The 24,488-nt window shown below is 31.2% G+C and overlaps 2 protein-coding genes across 4 annotated transcripts in view; one reads left to right on the top strand and one right to left on the bottom strand.

The window, feature by feature from the left end:
- LOC146999308 (uncharacterized) overlaps positions 1-20,143 on the bottom strand; it is a 31,385-nt gene extending 11,242 nt beyond the window's left edge. The window contains exon 1 of the mRNA XM_085821744.1: positions 19,859-20,143. The gene's annotated coding sequence lies outside the window, so the exon portion shown is untranslated. The remainder of the gene's footprint in view (positions 1-19,858) is intronic.
- Positions 15,713-19,148, top strand: LOC146999309 (uncharacterized). Of its 3 annotated transcripts, none has more exons than XM_085821759.1 (3): positions 15,713-16,855; positions 18,112-18,203; positions 18,687-18,762. In XM_085821759.1, exons 1-2 carry the CDS (start codon positions 16,540-16,542, stop codon positions 18,123-18,125), a joined length of 330 nt encoding a protein of 109 aa, XP_085677885.1. In that variant the 5' UTR covers positions 15,713-16,539; the 3' UTR covers positions 18,126-18,203; positions 18,687-18,762. The 3 variants fall into 3 exon arrangements, with proteins under 3 accessions (XP_085677885.1, XP_085677880.1, XP_085677886.1); XM_085821754.1 differs by lacking the exon at positions 18,687-18,762 and adding an exon at positions 19,068-19,148 and having other exon boundaries at positions 15,714-16,855; XM_085821760.1 differs by lacking the exons at positions 15,713-16,855; positions 18,687-18,762 and adding exons at positions 17,153-17,411; positions 19,068-19,148.
- Positions 20,144-24,488: the final 4,345 nt, after the last annotated feature.

The raw sequence follows: 24,488 nt of genomic DNA, 5'->3' as shown, positions 1-24,488 counted from the left end.
GTGTGACGAGTACGTTCCATTAGACTTCATGATTATTTTGTAACAGCTCTACTTATTGCCAAAATTGGCTCTTTATGCATATATATATGTATAATGCATACAACATACATGCAATTATGATAGCTGTTAATATATCATAATTGACTAAACACTACGAATACTGTTTCTCTTTCAAGACATGTACTCTCAAATGTTTTCATAACAACTTCTGTATTTATTTAGGAAAAATTCTACTGATAAAATACTACACACAGAAATAAGACGCACAGAATATTTTTAAAATGGTGTTTAAGAATGCTGTTGATTTTTCAGAGATACAGCAACAATTTAACTGGTTATAACCTTAACAGAGCAGAGATGTCAAACAGAAAAAGAAATGCCATTAGAAATGCTCAAATGCCAAATTAAAATATTTGATCATAAAACAAATGCAATTACAGTTAACTTATTTTCGAACTTGAAGATTGATTATCAGGTATAAGTTAATGTTTAATAAAAGAATTTCATGAAAACAACCTAAATTTGAAGTACAATGAAAATAGCTTAGTACAATGATTTTGTCAATGTATTCTTTATGTTTATTTATGGGAAATTAACAGAATGTAACCTATGTTATGAATATAAAGGTAATTTTTATTTTAAACTCTCGCTAATTAAATATAAAACAGTTACAAAAGTCTGAATATTTGGTGTAAAATTCGATTTTTCATTATTAAGATTAAATGCCTTTTCCACCGATTACTTTTCTTGATTTAATAAATCTCCTTTTGGTCTTTCTTACACCTTATACGAGTTTTACCCACTTTGGTAATATATACTGTGTGAGAACTCTGGAAAACTTAAGCGACTTTTTGTTATGTTTTGGAAATTACAATAGAGGTTTGGAATAGGTGTAAAAAAAACCTTTTATAGACTCGGACAAATTAACAGAGTGCACAGCTTGTTCATACAGAATCAGCTAGCATTTATGGCGTAAATCAAAAGTAAGGAAATGAATTCACCTCATTTGAATACACTCAAAATTAGCATCCTGGAAGTAAAATGGAAAGGAAGAAAGAAAAGCTAATTATCATAAAATAGCTGGTTAATAAAAATAAATGAGAACTCTACAACCTCAATTCACTATTTTAATTTAGCCATTTTCATTTTTATGCAGCCTTTATATCGAAGTATGCATTTGTTTTGGTGTCAATAAACTTAATTCTTTCATTTTTTACCCGATTACATAACATCACATGCAACAGCTGTAAATATGAAAAACACATGCATATATTCAGCAGCATGTTAATTTCTTTTGAATATATGGTGTCTGTCATCTACAAAAGAAAACTGTAAATTCAAAATATAAGATGTGAACATAGGTCTCCTGTTGGATAAAGTCACACTTTCTGGTATTACTATTATTTTTTATTATTAGGTCCTACAAATAATAAAAAATAATAATTAAAAATTAAACATTGTGTAGAGAGTAAAAAGCATAACGCAGAAACTTGTTGACAAATTAACATGTATATCACTTTGCCTGAGTGTTATGGTCAGAATCCCATTCTGTATAATAATATATGCATTTGACATTATTAGGTATTGCTAATTAAATTAACATTTAAATACTTCAATGAAATATTAAGAAAATGAGAAAAATTATGAATACTACTTACTATATGATATGAATTTTTTAAAAGTGAGCTAATTAATAAACAAAGAGCAAAATATATAGTTCCATATTCCTTATGCTGAAGTCTACTTCATGCTGATTATATCATCATTACTTATGAGGGCAGAAGATCTGTGGTCTTCACCTTGCAAAATCATGAGGAACATTTTAATAATATAGGAAAATTTCATATAATGGCTAGTAGCTGAACTGAATGAAATGAGTATTTAAATTCACTAGAAATTTAGGGTCGTGTAATGTTTAAATATTTCAAGTTTTGGAAGAAACTATTTAAAATGTCTTCTTTTTTGGAGGTGGGTTGCTTTAACTGCTTTTGGGCTACAGATTCCAGCCATATAATCTCATAAATAGGATTTAAAGATTAATTTTTTAACCCAGGCAGATCATATTTCTTCATATGAAATTATTGTTCAAAATTTATTCACTGCCTTACTTATTCATTACACACAGTATATTCATATACTAATTAATCATATATTAATACAATATTCAAATACTAATAATTAAATCCTTAAACAATGTTCCTCTATTACAAGGAAAAACATTTTAAATTGTCCAATTGAGCAGTATTTATTTTACCTCAAAATATGTCACTATTGTATTATTTTTCAAATTCGTTATTAATACATGAATTAAGTAAACTCGAGTATTATTTAGAATTGAGGATTAGTGATATGGGATGTTTAGAATGTTCAGGGTTTTATGGAAAAGTACTACTGAATGGTAAAAAGGTTTATTAAAATTCAAATACAGTAATTCAATGAAGTAATATACACATATAATTAATATGCACAACAAACAATTAGTATGAAATGCGTGACAGAGCAAGAATGAAAACATACATGAATTTACAATAACATAAGTTGCAAAATAAACAGAATACAGGAAAACTCGCATAAATTTACAATAATACGAAACAATTAAGTGTTATGAGTAATAATATTAGTCAGATTTTTCTTTATAGTTAAATCTTCATTTTCATTGCTCTTTTAATATCTTGTGTTGGTGGTTGGCCTGCATGCATTCTTTAAGCGATAATCTCTGTGGCACTTCATCAAACCCTAAATTGTTGAAACAAACATTATCAAATGCTAACTTGTAATGACATTAATACATGCATCATAACAAATACACAATGAATATTAAGAAAATGTTAATGTACCAATATTTCTTGTTTCAGTAGTATCAATTATTGAAATATCATAAAAGAGGAATTAGACATTTTTGATTAAACATTCAATTATACATTTATCAATTTCAGTGTTATAGTGTGGCACCAGGGTAACTATGCGAGACACACTAATCCCCTCGAAGATTTCTGATTTACAAAATAATTTTGGCAGTAACTTGTAAAGGCTAAATAATATTATCAAAAAGATACAATTCTTAAGTAATTATGTATATTTTGCAGAAATACTTTGGAACTGTTTGAGCTGGTATTCGTGAGAATCCTTGAGTAATTTTTTGAATGCAGAATAGTTTAACTGAGAAACAACAGAATGCAGCCAAATGATATCTCTAAGTATTATTTCATTTCACTTTCTAATGCATGCATAATAGCATTAATTAAGAATTTAATAAAAACATTAAAAATAATTACATGAAGCAAGATCTCTAAAATTTCAAAATTGCATATAAAAATCTAGTTTAATATCTGCAATACATTTTTAACTCATCATATTTTCATAAATTTAACTTTACAATCTAAGACTAATTACAATAAAGCATACTTTATGACACAAGAATATGAACTTCCAGATAATGTGTATCATTTAGTCTGAGATTAAAAACTATGCTAGGAAACATTCTGGAAAACCATATTTAATACGTTTATACGTTTTAAACTATTTTACTTTCCTAGATAATCTCATCAAAATTATTAAATATTCATCAATCTTTTGATCGTCAGTTTCTGTTACCTGCCAGCGAGGTAGAATGTATTCACCAAGACACAAAGAATATATATTATATACATGTAAAATATAGAAAATACAGTGGCTTTGCTCTGCGCGAGCATGCAACCTATAATTAACTTACTGCAGTTTCAGGATCTTATCCTAGACCAGTACTTTCGAGAACATTCTGGCATGTTATATAACCGCTAGTACACATACTGAATACGTGCCATTTTTCGTCAGACTGCTTTCTTCTACCGCTGCTACAAGACCTTGCAGCTGCTCCTCCCATCTTGTTCTTTCCTTTGTTAAAGCAGATATGACGTAAAGTCTAAATTTAATCTTACTTAGTTTAAATCAATATTGAATATATAATTTTGAGAATTTCATCTAAAGGCAAAATGATCTGCTGAGAGAATTGAATAAAGATGTGGGATCTAAAAAGCTAAATCCTTCTTTGTCGTCATTTTGCAACCTTCTATCCAGCCATAACAATGCCTGGCCTATGATGTAGTTATATTGTCAAGCTTTGGTCATTCCTCTGCCTGCCAAAATATTACATATACACGTATGAAAATTATTAATATAAGCTACATAATGTAATATTAATAATTTTCATACGTGTATAATTTTCTAATGATTGTTTTGTCACAGTAATTACAATAAAAGTCTGAAATATTGCCATGTCTTGCAAAATATCAACTAAATCTGTACACAAGATAAGAAATATCAACTAAATCTATACACAATTTTCCATTAAAAATTTCTGTACAGACCTGATAATCATTATATATACTGCTCTTTGTATAATGTACTGAACTGTAAAGCTCCAGGTACATTTCAAGACACTTGATATTTATTCTGTTGCAGAAGCAAACTGTTTATTTTCAATATATATAATAATAAGCAAAGATGATACGTGACAAATCTTTCAGTTCTATAATTTTTATATCTAATATTCAGTGCACTATTATGCTAATAAGCAATCTTTATTCTCAAATCCTTGCATTATATGTTGGTGATTATGGGTGGTCTATTATTCATCTGTTTTCTTATCCGTCATGGCGACTACACTAAGTCTGTTAATCAAAGCTCAAATGTATGCCTGTCTCGTGTAATTTTAAAGAAATAGTTGAAGGAAAGATAGGTTAAATTACATAATAATTATACATACTTTGCCTGTGTGTTTACAGTCAGACATAATATTCAATAACTAATATGCTTGAAAATGCCCAAGTGGGATTTGAATGGCTTCAATAACATATACTGGAAAATTAAATAAAAGTATTATAAAAATATTGCGCCCATTTGGATGGCTTAAATAATAATTGTATAATAAAAGAACATTTTAGGTTTGATATTAACTAATTAATTGTTTTTTTTTTATTTTATTTTATCTTTTTGACCTTTAAAATGAAGAGGTAATGTTTCTAGTTGATATTATGTGAAAACCTGAAAAGCAAACAAAAACTACACTAAATCTAAAAATGTTTCCAAAGTTCACACATCTGCAAGAAACTAATAAGGTCAACAATGCCTGATTAACTGAATTTGTTGGCAGATGATGATTCAAATCTGAATATAGAAGACATGTAAACAGTATAAAAGCATATCAAATTTATATCAGTGTACGAGTCATCATATGTGTGAATGAGTGCGTACTATAAATTAAGTACAAGTCTTACTCTGAACTATTTAGTATGCTTATACACTAATTTTTGCATTTTCTTAATTCATATTTTTAATTAGCATTATTACAAAATTAAATAATATCTGTAATAATTGTAACTGAAACAATTGTATTTGAAATTTCACGTCTTTCATAATAACCACAATTGCCTAGTACATATTCATTAGCAAAGCATACAATTAAGTGCTTCACAGTATTATTAACAGTAAGGATGCTATCACACGTCAGTTTGTTTCGGAAGAATAACTGTTTGGCACAATTTTTCTGCTTTGTCACAACAGCCAATTATCATAGATCACTTTGGGGTTAACATGGGAAACTGGTTCCCCATTACAAACAAGCTGATAGTTGATTGATTGAAAACGAACAATTTGCAATTTTTTTAGAAAGGAAGGAAAACGTTGCATGTCTTTCTTTCAATAGTAAACCAGGCAGAAAAATTGTCCGAAACAAGTTGTTCATGTGAAACAAATGCCGTGTGATAAGGGTCTCAAACATCATTACTTACATCTAACATTTCACTTCCAGAAACAAGGGTCAAAATTTTTCAGCTGCCATTCACTGTGCCAATGCCTGAAATTAAAAAAATCATTTTATAAAAATCTTTAAAAGGATAATTCAAGTATTGAGAAATCTTAGATCATAACTTGGTCATACACACAAAATATATTATTTTTTATACCAATAAAATAATATGTTGTTCAGTGCTGAATGAATTATTTAACAATAGGAGAGGGTCAATGGTTGTGAAATCACATCATAATAATAAGAGAATTTTTAAAAAATGAAATAAGGGGTTTTATTTAAATTTTATTATTTAGTTAAGAATAATTATCCTACTAACTTTAATTCATATATTCAACTCTGAAACACACTTTCTACAACTTATCTTTGGCTACTATAGTCTGTGTAGTCAGCTTGACAGATACAGTCAGCAAATAATGATTGACAGTCATAATTGTTATCTTGTCGTCCTGGTACATGTGCAGTACACGTACATGTTTTCCTACAACTTGCATGATTGCATACATACTTTTTCACAGCAGAAATATACAATTTTATGAAGAACTAATTTGCAATAATATATAGCATACATGAAAACAATCCAAGCATACTTTATATCAAAGTGCAATTTTATGTAATCATTGATGAAAATTACATACATCAAAATATACTTTATTGTTGACTTTACTATTACTTTAGGAGTATTAAAAATCATCATCAATTCCTACATGCTGTACAATCATCTGCCTTTTAAAAATAGAACTTGTTACATTTAATATTTCAACAGGTTTTTCTATTCAATAGATATTTGATAATATAAGGAGTTAAGTAAATTTGAGCTAATTATATTTTATTTTTACCAATTCTTTACAGTTATACCACAATTCATTACATTATTTTATATTAACTTCAACCAAAACATTTCAGCACATTTTGAGATAAAAGACTCAAGTACCTTGCATCAGTTTTAGCTGTAATAAAATTACGCTAATAACTTTCTTCTTGAAGTTTCTCGAAAATGATGTTTCTTTTCGAAAAAATTAAAACAGTAAGGAAACAAATTTCTTAAAACATCTTTCTTAATGCTACATTATATAGAAATTTAGGAAATGTTAAAAAATGTTAATGAACTGTATATGCGTTAAAATACAATATATCACATATTGCACATATAACATATCAAATTTACTGAAATGGGAAAATATATACATACCTGAAAGCAATCTCGCAATAGCATTTGGTTTGAAGCTCGCGCTATCCACTGGAGCATCTGCATTTACGCTACTTCCTTTACCCATTTTGTGCACTCTTCAATCGAATTTAAACTTGATCGTATCGTTTAACTTTCCAGTTGTTGGAGCAGTACAGGAAAAAAATCAAATTTTACACAGTAATTACTTTACATTGCACATATCAGGACTTAGAAGAGAAGGGCTAGCTCATAGAGCTTTTCCCCCTGAAGCAGAAAGTGAGAAGTGATGACGTAGCCATGATGACACTGAGCACGCCAATATAATTCACAGCTTGGCAATTAGCGTTTTTGAACCAGCGTTTAAAACGAGCTGTGCGTGAAAGATAGCTATAACTTGGAAGAGGCAATGTTACTGCTTTATGCATTTTAGACTGGACCATTAAAAAATTTAATAATGCTTACTCAATTTTAAAATAATAGATAAAATGTGCTACTCTTTTTTAACATAAAGTTCAGTGGTTTTTTTTTTTTTTAAATTTTTATTTGCAGATTTTTTTTATTTAATGCACGTTTATTTCTAATCATTTCTTTATTTGCATGCTAACTGAGAGAATTTTTATACTGCTTCTAAGATAACTATAATAGCAGCTATTTAAATTTACTCAAAAAACAACTTTACATTGACATAGGTTTAAACATACATGACATATATGGCAACATTTCTGCTAACCTACGTTTGATTTTTTGCCTAATTGTAAATTTTACATTGTTATAATTCTCTTCCGATTCAATATAATAGATATTTTTTAAATAATTTTGTAATTTATACTTATATCTATATTACAATTAAATAAATGTATATAAGATTGTTACCTTAATTTTGACAAAATAGCTTTATTCAGAGTACCTAAATCAGTTATTTAATTTTTCAAAAGTGTGAGTAAAGGAAGCAGGTCTTTTTATGCCAATTACTTTGATGTTTTATACTATTATATTTTATCTAGAATGCTAATCTAGCACAAAATCTAATCAATAATTAGTTACAAAGGATACAATAAGAATAACTTTAACAAGTACTTAACAAAATTAGTAACTCAATCTCTATTTAAAAACCTCTTTAATAATATCAAAATTTAAAACAGTTACATCTTCTAAAACAAATCCTCTATCTAAAACGCGGTTTCTCAGTAATTTGAGGCAGAGCGCGAAATGAGACCTCTGATTAAAACAAACTGCACATTTTGAAAAAACCAACTTAGTCCAGTTTAGAGTCATAGCACAATTTTCAATCTATATGCATTTCGTCGAAACTGAGAACGCATATTTTTTCTACAGAATACAAATATTCGCCTCTTTCCTTCTTTAGAGTAAGAACATGACTTTGAATTCTTGGACTATACTAAAATTTAGAAAACACTAAAAAATAAAATAAACACCATTTCTTTAATTTGATAATACTAGGTAAAGATATTCCAATTTTTTCTTAATTTATTTTCTTTCCAAAAATCATAGCTTTAAGATGACAGAGCTCTTATGACGATGCAACGTGAAATATTTTCACTAGTCCACCTGATTTTTTCTTCTTTTTCAGTAATGCATTAATCTGCGTCTTTATAATAATAGGCTTTAGACATTTTTCCAAATTCTCCGATTTGTGTTCCCCCGCCCCAAATTTCGCTATTTGAGATTTTAATTTCTGTCTAGATGTCGTCCACCTTCTTTGTCGCTGAACAAACATTCTAAAATTTTTCTTTTCTCTATTTTTCAGTACTTTAATACAATTTTCTAAGGATATTATTTTGTTCTTCAAATTATCAATGCATTCTTGTTTATCCTTAAACATTCAGGATGATCTACATTTTCATTTGTGAGTTTTATTTCAAAATCATTAAAATTTGATTTATTATTGTCATCATCAATTTCGATTTATTATTGTCATCATCAATTTCAATTTATTATTGTCATCATAATTTACTTTCGGCACAGCATTCCATTTCAACAGTTTCTTTCTGTGGCTATCCAAACAAGCGATTTTTTATATCATCTTCATAAACACTGCATAGAAAATGTTCGCTGCAGATTTTTCAGCTCTTCACATTAATAGAATCTTCTCTTTGACATTTGTGTATCCATTCTTTCGTCAAAAGCAAACTCTCATTTGGATCCTTTGGTCCCATGAAATAAAATATCTCATCCTTTCATACTTCTGTAAGTGCTACGACACGTTACTGCAGCGCAAAAAGCCATATTACGTAAACGATACTTTACAATATAGAATTTAAAATAAAAACTGACTAAAATTACATATATTTAAATTATTTTAAATATATACATTATTAGAAAACAAATATATATATTATTAAAATTAATTTGGAATATGTTGTAAGGATCTTAAGTTTTACTAACGTTTATTTTATTTTAAATCTTTACTATCACTTCTTATTTTCTACTTCCGGCCAGAATTATAAGCGTTAACGTATTTATGCAAAGTTTGTCTGGCGAACGCCAAGTATTTAAGTTGTGGCTTTTTGCCAAGCGAGAGAGAGGAAGGAGTAGTCGAAGCAGGCCGCTTACCTTAGAAGTTTTACTCAGTTGCTGGTTGCCTTCCAGGCCAGAGGTTTAATCCTCTTGATAATTTTAAACGTATTGTAGTGTTCACAGTTCTCTGTACTACATACGGCTTCCTGTTAATATAAGGCCAATCTTCCACGTTTATTATTTCAAAGTTAAGTTAGCATTTAGTTATATTTTTATATTCTTACGTTTAGACCCCAAGAAGTGGGTCTTTGTATTCCGAAGTACGGAAATTATTGTAAATAGAGAAAAATAAAGGGTTTTGTATACCCTTCTTGTGTATCCTGTCTACTTCCCACAATTATTGAACATAGCTTTAGTAAGCTCTCTGTTCCGAGTCAGGTCCTTGCATGTTCCCGAAGAAAGTAAGACGGAACATTGAACCTGATAATGTAACCTCTAGAAAATCGTCTCGCAGCTCAATGAAACTACTGTTTTAAACGCGGGAAATCAGGACAGGTGGCATCACAGTGACGTCAGATTATTGCCTGTTACGTCCCCCCATTAGGCTCGCGTCGGCGAGGAGTCGAACAAAGAAAAGAGCTAGCCCTTCTATTTATCCCTGTGCACATATACTCTACGAAGACTTAAACGCCGGATTTGTTTACAATCAGATGGCGGTACATCTACCACATACCGTATTTATCCTCTTTTCAAATCGCGCCAACATAATAATTACGCCAAATTTGTTTCTGGGCATGCGCAGTATGCGACATTAGTTTAACACTGTTCAACTCAATGTGCGGTTTGCCATTACGCCCAGGTGCCTTATTAAGAAACTATCACTAATTAGTAATTATAAAAAAATATATATATATATAATAAAAAATAAAATAAATAAATAAAAATAATTAAAATCTTTAAATAATTATAACTTAAATGCACTGTCAACCAACTACAAACGCTTATGTGATTTCAAAGTAATGCTTAAAGGAAATATTCCTCCTCAGACAAAATGAACGTTAGAAATAATTTTTTTTCAGCCCAAATTATTTTCTAAGTCTAGCAGGCTTTCCTCAATTTTAACCCCCTCCCCCATTACTTTTTGGCCTTTCCTGCAAAATTTCGTATGGACTGGAAAGAGCCTTTGCCCCTCCCCCTAGCACACGTGATTCCGAGGATGGACGGCGAGGGTGACGGTCGCTCGTGTAACGAGCTCCCGCCAACGCAGGGCAATTCTCCGAATTTTTGCGATAATAGTGATATTATTGACCAAGATATGAGTGAAATCAGGGATCAAGCTCCCTCTGTGCAATCAGCGTCGCCAGATGACGAACGCATGGACCTGGTTATCAAGTTTTATGACATGAAACAGCAGTTTGAGGCCATACAGCGTCAGAAGAATTTCATGAAGAAGACGCCAATGCCACTGGATCAAAATGGATACGACCAGCTCGACCGGGCGGGTAAGTCACTTTTCCATAAGATTAATGACATTGCTAATGCTCTAGATGTACCCATTTTTTACCTTCCCTCAACCAGAGAGGAATTTCTAAATATATTGGAGAGCGAGCGCTTAGCCAAGATGGCTGCCGCTCAATCCGCAGAAGATCCTAGAAAGCACGAGGCATCTATTCCCCCGCACCTCGTGCGTGGGAAACTGGTCCAGTCGACGTCATCGCGGAAGCGAAAGACGCAGACTATCGACTCTGACGGGTTTATCACCCCTGCGGCTCGAAAGCAAGGGAAGGCGCCTATTGTGGATCTCACAATAGATGATTTGGCTCTAAATGCTAAAGATGCAAATACTATTATTCCAAATTCTAAATTGACAGCCACTTCAAAAAATGCTACTCCTAAAAAGGAGAGGAATACTAACAAGTATGAAAAAATCAAAAATTCATTAATCAGCGATCAATCCAATGACGCAGAAATTGCTACTGCAAGTACTAGTGAGGGAGTTAATTCCGAGCAGGCACGGAACGTACCCCCCCACACCGCAGTCTGAGATTCCGGCAATACATCTCAAAAGCAGCAAAAACTGGAAGACACAAGTGTCTTTCATGAGAGAAATTGCCCCTAATTTACGGAGCATCCTGACTGAACCCTATCTCAAAATTTTTGTTCAGACAGAGCTGGAGTTCAGGGAGGTCACCCGCTGGATGAAGCAAGCCGGCATCCAGTTCAAAACTTTCGATCTAAAGCAGGACCGGCCAGTCAAAATTGTCATCAGAGGCCTCCCTGTTGAAACTGATATCGGGGATATCAAAGAGGAAGTTGAGGCGATGGGATTTAAAGTGCATCGCATCGTTCGGCTTACTCAGCCTGGCTCCAGACACCCAATGCCACTTGTTTATTTACAAGTTATCCCACACCCCTTCCTCGATCATCTGTTTGCCGTCACTGACATGTGGGGCACAGAGATCAGCATTGAGCGTTACCGCGGCCGCAAGGGCCCTACTCAGTGCTTTCGGTGCCAGGGCTTTTTCCATTCTTCGGAACTCTGCACCCTTCCAATCCGTTGTGTCAGATGCTCTGGACCCCATTGGGCACGTGAGTGTACCAAAGGCTTAGACGTACCTGCCACTTGCTGCAACTGCGGTGGAGATCATCCTGCTTCATATAAATCTTGTCCCCGATACCCAGGTAATAAACGGGCTCGCGGTAAAAATTCCGCGCCTAGGACTAGGGCAGCTGCTCAGACAGCCCCCCCGCAGGGTTCTTCTAAGCCCCCAGCAACTGCTGAGACAAGACGTCCCATGCCTGCTCCCCCAAGCAACGTCAGTTCACCATCTTATGCACAGATGGTGAAGAACACAACCGAGCACGGATTCAAATCCACGAATCCAAGACTGCCGGTTGCAGAAGCCCCTGCAGCCCCAGCAGTGTCAGCCACAGCAGAGTGTAGCATTGATTCAGACGGTGTCTTTGCATCTACACTAAAATGCTTAATTGAAATCTCCCGCGATCCAGCGGTAGACAAGCATATTCTGCTCCTTGCCTTCAAAAAAGCAATGCCTAAACTCAGGCAAGCAGATGCTTTAATGAGGGCATTTTACATTTATGAAAGCTATGTTGAGCTTTCAACCTAATCTGGCTTTATTAGACCCATGTCTTCTGTTTTTCGGGGATACTCAGATAACCGGCACTTGGAGAACTTCCAGAAATCGCGTTCACCTACTTGAGCGATAGGCGCCAAACAGTGGGAGGACAGTTCACGTTGCAAGTTTAAACGTTCACTAAGCTAGGGAGAAAGGGAAAAGGGAAGGGATATTTTCTTACGCCTTACTTCGGCTGTCATGCGACTCTGCAGATGAATCTTCGTGCTGATCACGTGACTTTGTCAGTAGACGTGGTGAATACGCTCATAAGCTGTTTGTTGTTACATGTGATCATTAGCTGTTTAATTATTTTGTTAGAACAAAATAAAGAACTTAGCAAAATTTTAGATTACTATTAAAATTATTAATGACTTAAAAATTAAATAATCAATCAAATTAAAAATGTTAATAATTATCAAATTAAAATGATTATTTAATTATATTTCATTAATAATTAAGAAATTAAATATGATTAATTAATTATATTTCATTAATAATTATTATTAAATTAAATATGAATTGTGGTTTATCCCAGAAACTTAGAAGTTCAGGAGACGGGCTCCCAGTTGTCGTTTAATTACCTTATAAATTATTTTCTAAACAACTTAATGACCTTATAAATTAATTATCCTAAGAAAACAAAGTAGATAACACATGGTCTTTTCCTAACTTATCGTTCGCATTGACACATTTTTTAAAATTATTTACTTAATATTTAAGTATATGTTATTTATCTAGCTATAACAAACTGGAATTAATTTCTAAATAAATTAATTGTACTCCTAACACGAATTATTTAGAATAAGAAAAGCACTCGCGGGTTATTTGCACAAGATGGCGGAAATCCGTTAGTCGGAACTTATCTCCAAGACGAACTACTAGGGTGCAACAGTTTTACCGCTATCTCGCTGACAGACACTCTGTATCATACAAGCAATTTTTTAATCCCTTCTAATCAAGTTTATATCAAAATAAAAAACTTATAAGACTTTGAAATGCTAATAAGTTAATGTAAAATATTAAAGAAACAATATTCTGCTACTTTTCTATGTCAAGTATATTTCACTGACTTCTTTACATAGAGGATTTTGCGGAATAATAATTATTAATGAAATATAAGTAATTAATCATGATTAATTTATTATATTTCATTAATAATTATTATTAAATTAAATATGAATTGTGGTTTATCCCAGAAACTAAGAAGTTGAGGAGACGGGCTCCCAGTTGTCGTTTAATTACCTTATAAATTATTTTCTAAACAACTTAATGACCTTATAAATTAATTATCCTAATAAAACAAAGTAGATAACATATGGTCTTTTCCTAACTTATCGTTCGCATTGACACATTTTTTAAAATTATTTACTTAATATTTAAGTATATGTTATTTATCTAGCTATAACAAACTGGAATTAATTTCTAAATAAATTAATTGTACTCCTAACACGAATTATTTAGAATAAGAAAAGCACTCGCGGGTTATTTGCACAAGATGGCGGAAATCCGTTAGTCGGAACTTAACTCCAAGACGAACTACTAGGATGCAACAGTTTTACCGCTATCTCGCTGACAGACACTCTGTATCATACAAGCAATTTTTTAATCCCTTCTCATCAAGTTTATATCAAAATAAAAAACTTTTGAAATGCTAATAAGTTAATGTAAAATATTAAAGAAACAATATTCTGCTACTTTTCTATGTCAAGGATATTTCACTGATTTCTTTACATAGAGGATTTTGCGGATTAAAATTCGGTGTATCAGTAAAAAATTTAAACTATTAAACAAAACATGAGCAAAATTCTTTCTTAGATAAACAAATAAAAGTTAATTAAATTTATATCTTCAAACCTTTGAATACGATTTATCTTCATAGTTTTTTCTGCTGTGTTGTTACTCATGTTAGTTTTTAATGGTAATGAATATATATATTGAAATTTTTGCATCACCGTATTTGCAACAAATACATAACCGAAATATATTGTTAGAAATCTTGTTTCCCTGCAGTATGCAATTCAGGATTACATTTCTTTGTTTACCTACATTAAAACTATTTTCTTGTTTCAAGATGAAGGGGAAAAAATTCTGCGTCCGTGCTAATAAATTCAAAAGATGCTGGTTTTTGAAAAACCTGTAAAAAATACGCGAAAATTAAAAAAAGGAGGGGGAGAGAGAGACAGATGTCTTATTGCACGTTGGTTAAGTCAAGATTATTTCAATGAACGGTTACGGTTAAGCTGCACTGGATTCGCTTTGTGGTTGTGCATGTCTTGAACATAGGAAATGTTAAACATTGCTCTTACTCCAATAAGATTAATATTTGTTTACATTTTTTAGATATAGAATCACACAGACAAAAAATCAGTCATCGGGTTGGTACAGTATTTGCATTAAGGCTTCATTAACACGAATGATGTCGCCACAGTGGTATCCAATTTATTGCCGATTTAGTTACAAAATTCAGATAACCTTTTCATTCAGTTCATTTATAAACAACATTAAAGACACATATTAAAAAAGGAAGCCTTTTTTTTCACACAGTCGTCTATCAAATTTAATTTTTGCAAAAACTTTTATTATTGAAAAAAATATCTGCTACTTATCAATGCAAAATTATAAAATACGTTTATATACGTAATAAAAATATAAAATACGTTTATATACATTTTTACTGTTTATGCAAGTAATTTTGATCAACGAAATATCGATTATTAACATGGAATCGATTTTTCGCGAAATGACGTAGGCGCAAAAGCCCGCGAATTTTGACCTCTCAACTCTGAACCTACATCATTTTGGTTGAGTGCTCTGTGTGTATCACTTCAAAAGGAATCACCTGCCAAAGCAAGTATTTTTTCAATTAAATTTTTATCTATTTGCATCTATTGATATTTGCATATTTGAATTACTAATTTTTATTTATATTAAAATTTTTATTTCTGTAACTTAGGAATATTTATAATTTCTTCATATTTCAGAAGTTATTAATATTTATTTCTGCATATTTTCCCTGTACTACTAAGCCTTTATTCCTGTATGTTATCAGTGTTTTAGTTTGATATATTGTTAGCTTAAATTTAACATATTTTTTAATTTAAAAATAATACATTTAATTTAATATTTGATTTGATTTATTTAATTTCATTTTGTTAGGTTCTATTTTTTCTTTGCTATGGCTACTTCATCATTAATGCAGAAATTGAAATACTTCAACATGATGACAGGAATGTCATTGATTAATGATGAAGAAAAGGCAGTTATTTTAGCAACAGAAGCTGGCTTGCTTCCGAAAAAAGAGGAGGCCCCCACCTTGCCCAAAATGTGGTCATAAGATGAATGCCAATTCCAGGAAACATGAATACAAGTAAGTTCCCCTAAAAAGTACTCCATGGAGGCACCTCTCCTTTTAGGCAAATAGCCCTTTATTGCATTCCTATAATGTAAATAATAATTAGTTATATTTCAGGGTACTTATGTATTAGCCAATACTTACAGATGCACTGCTAACAATACACTGCAGTGATGCTTTCTTTAGAATACTGCAGATGTTCCGAAATAATAGTTCCAGAAAGATGCCAATTGTTAAAATATAATAAACATTTTTATTTAATTTTCAGTTTGCCGAAGAACAGCAAATATTCCAGTTGCAATGCTTCAAATTGCAGATGATAGAAATCATATAATGGAAATGTTATCGACTGTTCAAGATGTAATTGAGCTGGGAATTGGTTGGTGGAAAGTTGCTTGCCTAGTTATGCAGGAGAATTCGTGTGAACGAAAGCTGCAGGTTAAGTTAGGACATTTTAACATATTAAAGTCAAAAGGGCTATCTGTGTAAAAGGAGGAATGCCATTGTGAAGGACGTTTTGAGGGAAACTGGCTTATAATCAATTTACACATGGTGAAGATTATGAAAATAGTTTGCTCGCCTGGTAGACGCCATTTTATTGCAAAATTGTGATAATATGTTTCATTTACCTTTTATTTGCCTTGCAGGTAAAACCATTTTAGTTGATGAGACATTTCTTACCAAGTGTAAGTATAACAGAGGGCGGGTTACCAAAAACATGACAATAACTGTTTTAGGAATATATTGTCGAGAAGACAAAGAAGGGCTGTTTTTTAGAGTTAATGGGAAAAGCAAGCGAGATATATGGCCATATATAAAGCGTCATGTTCATCCAGAAACTTCAGTCATTTGTACCGATTCAGCTAAACAGTATAAAAATGTAGAAAGCATGTTCTCTGGAGCTGTTCACAAGACAACAAATCACAGCAGAGGTAATTAAATCACTTTGTTTTCATATCTGAATATATTAATAAATTAACAATTTGTGAATAATTATTTTACAGGTCATGATTGGTTAATCGGTTACAGTCAGCTTGTTAAAAAAATATGTTTATGAAGAAATTTTCTAATGTTAAATAATTTCCTCAAGAATCTACACAAAAGCTTATTGACATATTTCCATTACAGGTGAATTTGTAGCTAAAAAGGATAAATTCAATACGATAAATCAGTTAGAAAATGAAAACAAAATTTTTAAAAGAACAATTGTTAATAGACGCAATGATCAAAGTCTGATACAGTATATGGCCCTTCATTATTACAAGTGTTTTCGTTTGAAGCAATTTCAATATCCGGGCGAAAAAATTTACCAGTTCCTACAAGATATTAAAACTGTATATCCTGGCTATGGAAAAAATGGTTTAGAGTTGAAATTTATAAATGAGCCAACAGTACAAAGTGAGGATATTGAAGATTTAATGCCACCGAAAAAAGCTGCCCGTCAAGATGATGAAATGCAGTTTATTGAAGATGGTGATGATATGTGGGGTAAGAATAAGCAATTTTTCATTTTAATTTATTTTAAGAACTTGATTCTTTTTCTAAAATGCATCATAAAAAGTAAACAATAAGATATAGCATTTTTATTATTATCTGCTTACATTTAGCAATAAATATGACAGCTTTAAAGGCTGATAAACCATGGCAAAAAAGACAGTTTGCATAAAACAATGCAATGTAAATGCAGAAGTCAGACAGCTTTTTAAAAGCAGATAATTACTAAAAATAGCATTTGGTATTAACAACAGCTGTTCAAAAGTACAAGTAGCAACTGCACGGTGATACATGCACCACAACTATGACGGATTTCTTTTAAGAGACATATATTGATTCTCTTGAAAAATGTATCAGCACAATTGGTGTTAATTCAAGAGTACTTGATGTGGGCATCTTTTAAAGTCTATGCCAGTCTATGCCTTGGTTCTTCAGTGTTGTGATTTATATATTGCAGTTTACCATTTTTAATTTTAACAATTCTTGTAAATAACCATCAATAAGAAAATCTTTCATCCTCCATACTATTGTGTTCCTGTGATGACATTTGACAATGTATACTGAAAATTATTAAGTTTGCCATGTTCTGTCATCCCTTAAACTTGTGATATAAATTCTGTTACGCCCTGTATATATATATAGAAAGAGCTTTGCAAAAAAAGTAATAAGTGCATGTTTTTCAATTGCATTTCAGAGTATGGAAATTAAAAATCCTGCAGCCCTTTCATAAATAAATACAGCAGAATTACAGGTTCGAAAATGTAATTTATTTCCTAAGTATTTTTGGTAAGCACTAAATGTAAATATATACAAAAGAAGGCATTTACACATTTTTAGAACAATTTGGGGGCCATTTAATTATGTTTAAAATGTAAAGAGTATTTTTTATATGTTCAATATGATAGCTTTTTTTCCGGCAAGCCTGCCCAGAAAATGCCCATGATTTCTCCGAAAGAAGGGCTTTTCATAATATTTCCATGGGTATTGATTTTTATTCCTCATCCATAACTTTCCAGATTCCATCTGTTGTGATGGCTTTGCACTTAGGAAGCTTAGCTCTTTATGAGATAAAAGGCACAACAGTCCACGTGTGATTTTTTTTAAAATTCTGATCAAAATTATTCTAAAAATATGTAAACACCCTATTTGTATATTATTTCTTTATTATGTATCTTATTTTTCTTGTAACAGTGATTTCATTTTTATAATATCTTGACTGTTATACTTAAAAAAACATTTTTTGCCTTCCTTGGTTTTTGAATTTTTCAGGTTCGGAGGATTATGGCTCTTGGCGACACCTCCGTAAAAAAAAAAAACGCATCACGATTCCTACCTCCTGATGTAGGTTTGCACTTGATGTACAGACATAATTACTTTCAAAATTTTTAAATATTTAACGTATCATATTGCTTAATTTGTTATGCATGTCATGCTTCGCAATAACCAATTTCTTCATGATTATAATTCAACTTTCATTTCCTTAAAACTGAAATTAATACTTAAAAGTAACAATTGAAATATTTAGCATGCTTCTTTAAGAGTATTTTACAGTTTCTGTTTTTTTAAAGCAAGTGCAAACCTACTTCTAAGGTGATGTGGAAATGGAATCTATTTATCCCCACCTTTTTAATTATGGAATATTTTAAACAGATGCTGAAGCCAGTCAGTTTTTAAGAATGTTAAGTATGACTCTGAGTGTGTGACCTGATATGAGGAGGATAGTGCAAGACAGGGGTTATAACTACTAGATTTGTGTTGCATGCAGTGTGAACATTTCATAAGTGTACAACAAAGTGATTTGGATTAATTATTTCGAAACACGAACCTCAGATGTTAATATTTCAAGAAACTGTTTTTTAGAAGAACTGCAAATATCAACAAGAATATAATAAAAGGATATAAATACGTTATGCACAACTGCAATGGGGTTAAGTTAAAATTCCTGTACCTATTTTTGCATTCATTCATTCATATATTTTATTATAAATTTGTTGGTAATATAATATGAATGGATAATTTTATATAAGATATTTATTCTTTATAAAATGCTAACATAAGTTTATTTTAATATAGAGAGTAAAAGTAAATCTATAATGAACGGTTTAGTTCATCAAAATAAAATGTCATCCGAGTTATCTGAGTATCTCCAAATAATATACTCATGTATATTTTATCTTTTAAAATTTTTAACGTTACTTACGGGATAAATATTCCATTTGCATAATCTTTACTGCATTTATATGAAGAACATGTTTTCAAACATATTTAACTATTATTATAGATAAGTGTAGAAATTAATGGTCAGAATTAAAAAAGAAAAGTATTAAGGGTAATAATGTTGGAGTTATATATACCTTCATCTAAAATACTAAGGTGAAAAAATGTATGTAGATTAACTTTAACATATCAACAACTAAATTAATTTTATGTACATTGTTTACCTTTTTAACGCAAACGCGTTATTGTATTTAGTAAGGCTCCTATAAACCAGGCTGAATCATCAGGCATTCGCGCTCCCAAGTGGGAGATTTAATGGCGGCTGAGTGGTTAAGGTGCAACAATTTTTTGTGTTTTTCTTGTGTAAAATAGGCGGATGTACAGCTATTAATTGTTCAAATCATTCACGGAAAGGTCATACATTGGTAAAATTTCCTAAAAATGAAGAAAGAAGAAAAATATGGGTAAATAATTGCCGAAGAGACAATTGGAAACCTGGTCCAGGCGCTGAACTTTGCTTAGTAAGTATAATGTTAATTACGCCTTCATTTAGAGTTTATATCTTCTCTGATGTTTATAATGTGCAAGTAAAGTGAAATTCTTGTGTACAATAACCTGAGTATCTGCTAATTTCTGTAATAATAGCTATAATTAAATTAGTCTAGGGTTAACGTACCCGTCGCCAAACATCGCCAATGTAGGTGTTTTGAATATGGAAAAGAAATTTCTCTTCTAATATAAAGCGCGGATTTTGTTTTCCTGTGCTAATTGTGGAATTTATACTAATGTAACATGAAAATCATTAGCATATTGAAATTTATTAAAAAATAAATAATAATTTGGAAAGTCAAGATAAAATCTGAATGTTTGCTAAAGATATATGTAACATTATACTATAGTTGCAATATCGTTGGAATGATATATAATTTTTTTTTATTTTATAGTCACTATTGTTAAAAAGTTAGATGAGTTGTTTATGCACGGTGCCCACTACTGTTTCTTGGTTAAAATAACTTCCAGAATTTTGACATTGACATCTGAAGTCAATAGAATAAATTGAATAGTGTGAGACAAAATATATATAATCTGACTTCAATAATTGCAAGGATTGTGCAAGTTTATTTATAATCACAGTATTATACAATTTGGCAATGGAGTAAAGATTTAGAAATGAATGCAAAAATTCAAATTAGTATTTTCTTGTTTCTAATTATAGAAATATAGTCTATTTTCCAGTATAAAAGTTTTACTTAAAAGTATGGGAAAGCAGATTTGTTTCATGCATGATCTTTATAATACTGGTATGAAATGAATGAATTTTAATCTGTAAACAATTTTTTGTTAATATTGAAATGTGTTTCTTTGGGTACATTTTTAGGCACTTGTGGATCATGTCAGACAACATGCAATAGAAAAAAGATGTCCGTGTGCATAAATTTTCCCATTGTGTTACTTCATTTTATCTAAATTTCAAGGATAATTCTTTTCATTTTTATATGGCATGTTATCAGTATAAAGGCTAGTGAAAATAAATTGGTATGTGTATCTGTTTTTGAAGTGTAATGCTTAAATAAAAAGATGGTGTGTGTTTCTTCATTTAAACAAAATTTCAAGGATAGTATTTTTCAGTGTTGTACGGTTTGTTATTTTTCAATGTAAAGTGTAACAAGGGGAAAAAAAACTGGTATGGTATATCTGTTTTTTAAGCATGATAATTTTATTTATTTCTTTAGTGATGCATATATATAGAGAGAAGGTGTTTGGTCCAACTGAAGTTATAATAAATCTAATTTTACTAGATCTCTCCCTCCCCTCAGGTGTAGAAAATTTTCAAGTGCAGAAAGTTTATTTGCAGAATTAATTCATTTCTGATAAACTTATTATCATTAATTTTTTATATAACATGTTATTAAGTTACACATTTGACTACTGTGTAATAAAATTGTATTTAGGGCAAAAAATTAACTATAATTTTGCATCTGGTGACTAATATCATATGCTTCTAAGAATATTACTTTAACTTTTTCCATAATTTTTGTATTTCAGGAACATGAAACTGTTATTTTGATATACTTAAATAATAAAAGTGTGTATCTGAATCAATTAATGGATACAAATATTTTACAGTTATTTTTAGAAGATATTTGCCATATCGCTTCTAATAATTCATAAAGTATGTTAAAATATAGGTAAATAATTTGGTGCAGAATTCAAATTTAGGGTTTAAAATATAGTGAATCATAAAACTAAATGATTTTTATTGTCATGATTTGCCTGGGCTTAAGAATGTACTTTTCGCCCGGTGGAAATTGTCATCAAACTGTCCTGAACAGGCTTTTTGTTGATAATAACTTCCAGGCTTATCAGTACCTCCTTTTGAGTGGAGGGTATGCAAATATAGTACCCAATTTAAATTACATTGTGATTGTAATAATATTGTGGTATGAAATAAGTGATTATAATTACAATTTAGGTAATTGCATTGTAATTATATTACATTGTATCTGTGAACTCTTAATTTCATTACTTTATGCAATTATGTTGTAAGTGCATAATCTAATTGCAATAATATAATCTATTCGCAATTACAAAATAATTATAAATGCAGTTACATCTTAAATAGAGGCCATTTTAATACTTTTAAATTTTTGCAAGATAACTTCCCATTAAGGTTCATTTGGAGGAAACTATGCAAATATTAAAAAAGAAGTTATGCTAAATTTACATATTTTGTACAGTACTTTCTTGTTATAATGCTGTTCAATATATCTTCAATACTTTTGTAAATTTAACGACATTCTTTGCAATCACTGTGGTGCTTTAAAAAGAAGTTTCTTAGTTATGCTTTCTAATAAGAATGGGTTTAAAATTAAGTATTATGTATAATAACTAGCAGTTAAAAAAACTTGACTGCATGAAAATGCTGTTGCTGTGTAAAATAAAAAATAAGCTTTCTTTTATGCTTTGAAATGAATTACATGTGGTTAAGTCGTCCTTTTACAATTTAGGAAGGTGGTTAACACACATTCTTAAATTGGACAGGTTTTATCTAAATTATTAGTATAAAATATATAAACTATGAATTATTTTGTAACATAACTCAAATTACAAAATTCATTCTATATACGTTCAAAGTTATTATCTTTTATGGAATAACTGTTTTTTTAATTTAGGTAAAAACTGGATTTTTAGAAGTATTACAAATACAATGCAACACAAAGGTGATCTGATTGAAGAGGAAGGACTTTTTATTACGGTTTCTAGTTCGTATTTATATTACATTTGATGAAAAGCATCCAAAACACAGAATGCTGTACTTTCTTCTTCTATATTATGTTATGAAATATTTCACACATTTAAAAGAAAGTGTTTCTTCAGAATCTTGCACAATTATTTCCATGTACCTCAGACTTAAATGACAACATATTCTTAAGTTATTTTTTTAGTATGAATTTACAGTGTTTTTATGGAAATTTTTGTTAAAATGTCATTAAGATAAATTTATTTGCACACTCTACGCTTTAACTATTTCCCCATTTGACACTATTGAAAGTTTTTATTCATATCTTATTTATTATAGTCTGCTAACGAAACTGAAACATCTAAAGAATAAGTTATTTTGAATATGTTTACAAAATATACGCGAAATTTTTATTTAAGTGAAAACGTCTATATACTATTCGAGAATTAATAAATTATCCGAAAAGTTTATATGCGCTGAATACCGCGCGTCTATAAAATAAATCTTTAAAAAAACAGCAGACATTCAGCCAGCGTGTGCGATAAACGCGCCAAAATTGGCAGCGCGTTCACTCCCTTGCCAAGAGAGAAACGTTGGTGATTCAGCCTGGTTTACAGGAGCCTTAGTATTTAGCCTCACGCGATTTTCGCCTAGCACCGGTTTCTCCCCTATGTCCGGCTCAGGAGGGAAATTTTGGAAAGCGTCTTTTGACGTCATTTCCCTCTTGGCGTCAAAAAAATCCTTCCGAGGATTTGGCGATTTTCGCCGATTCAAGATGGCGGAAAAAATTGCGCCAAGTGCCGGTTATCTGAGTCTTCCCTGTTTTTCAGTGATGAACCTTTAATAACGGCTTAAAATTCAATTTTATGAATAACAGTTCAAATACCACCAGAGAACTGACCATTTGCACGTGGAATGCCAATGGATTAACATCAAAAATTCACGAAGTTCGTGATTTTGTAGTAGAGCACGATATTGACGTGTTTTTAGTCCAAGAGACTCACCTTACCCCAGGGAATACTCCCAAAATTGGGAATTATGACATTTATTGTACTGACAGGGTGTCACAGGGCAGAAATCCCTGTGGTGGCACTTGTATCTATGTGAAGCGTTCGCTAAAGCACCACATGATACCGTCCCCTGATTTAAATTTTTTGGAAGCGACAATCATCAAAATTTTCCTTCAAAATTCCTCCCCGCTGACAATAGTCTCAGCAGCTTATCTACCTCCACTGTCTACAGCACGTGGAAGGCCAGCTTTTCCTGTCAGTGATTTTGATAAACTTTTGAATATTTCAAATCACCTAATAATTGCTGGTGATCTAAATTCACGCCATACCGCATGGTTTTGTTCTAATAGGAACAGGTATGGTATTAGTCTAAATTCATGGTGCCAGAGTAACCATGTACAGATCATAGCTCCTACCCTCCCGACTTTTTACCCTGTTAGAGGGTCCCCTGCAGTTCTTGATCTGGCTGCCTTTTATAATATATTTTTTCGGCATGAGATAAAAGTGATTCAGGAATTGGACTCTGATCACTACCCCGTTTTGATATCCCTAGATATTCAAAATCGATACTCAAAATTAGAGGAGCAAGTCTCAACAAATTGG

Source organism: Stegodyphus dumicola, chromosome 1 (genome assembly GCF_044657685.1).
Source record: "Stegodyphus dumicola isolate Sdum_Otavi_A_Nest chromosome 1, ASM4465768v1".
In the NCBI taxonomy this organism is placed as follows: Eukaryota; Metazoa; Arthropoda; class Arachnida; order Araneae; family Eresidae; genus Stegodyphus; species Stegodyphus dumicola.
The sequence above is the reverse complement of the archived record's forward strand: the minus strand, read 5'-3'. Positions and strand labels throughout refer to the sequence as shown.

Bases quoted from the DNA above. Each gene is read 5' to 3' on its own strand.
- LOC146999309 (XM_085821754.1), top strand. From the start codon at position 16,540: ATGTTTCATTTACCTTTTATTTGCCTTGCAGGTAAAACCATTTTAGTT.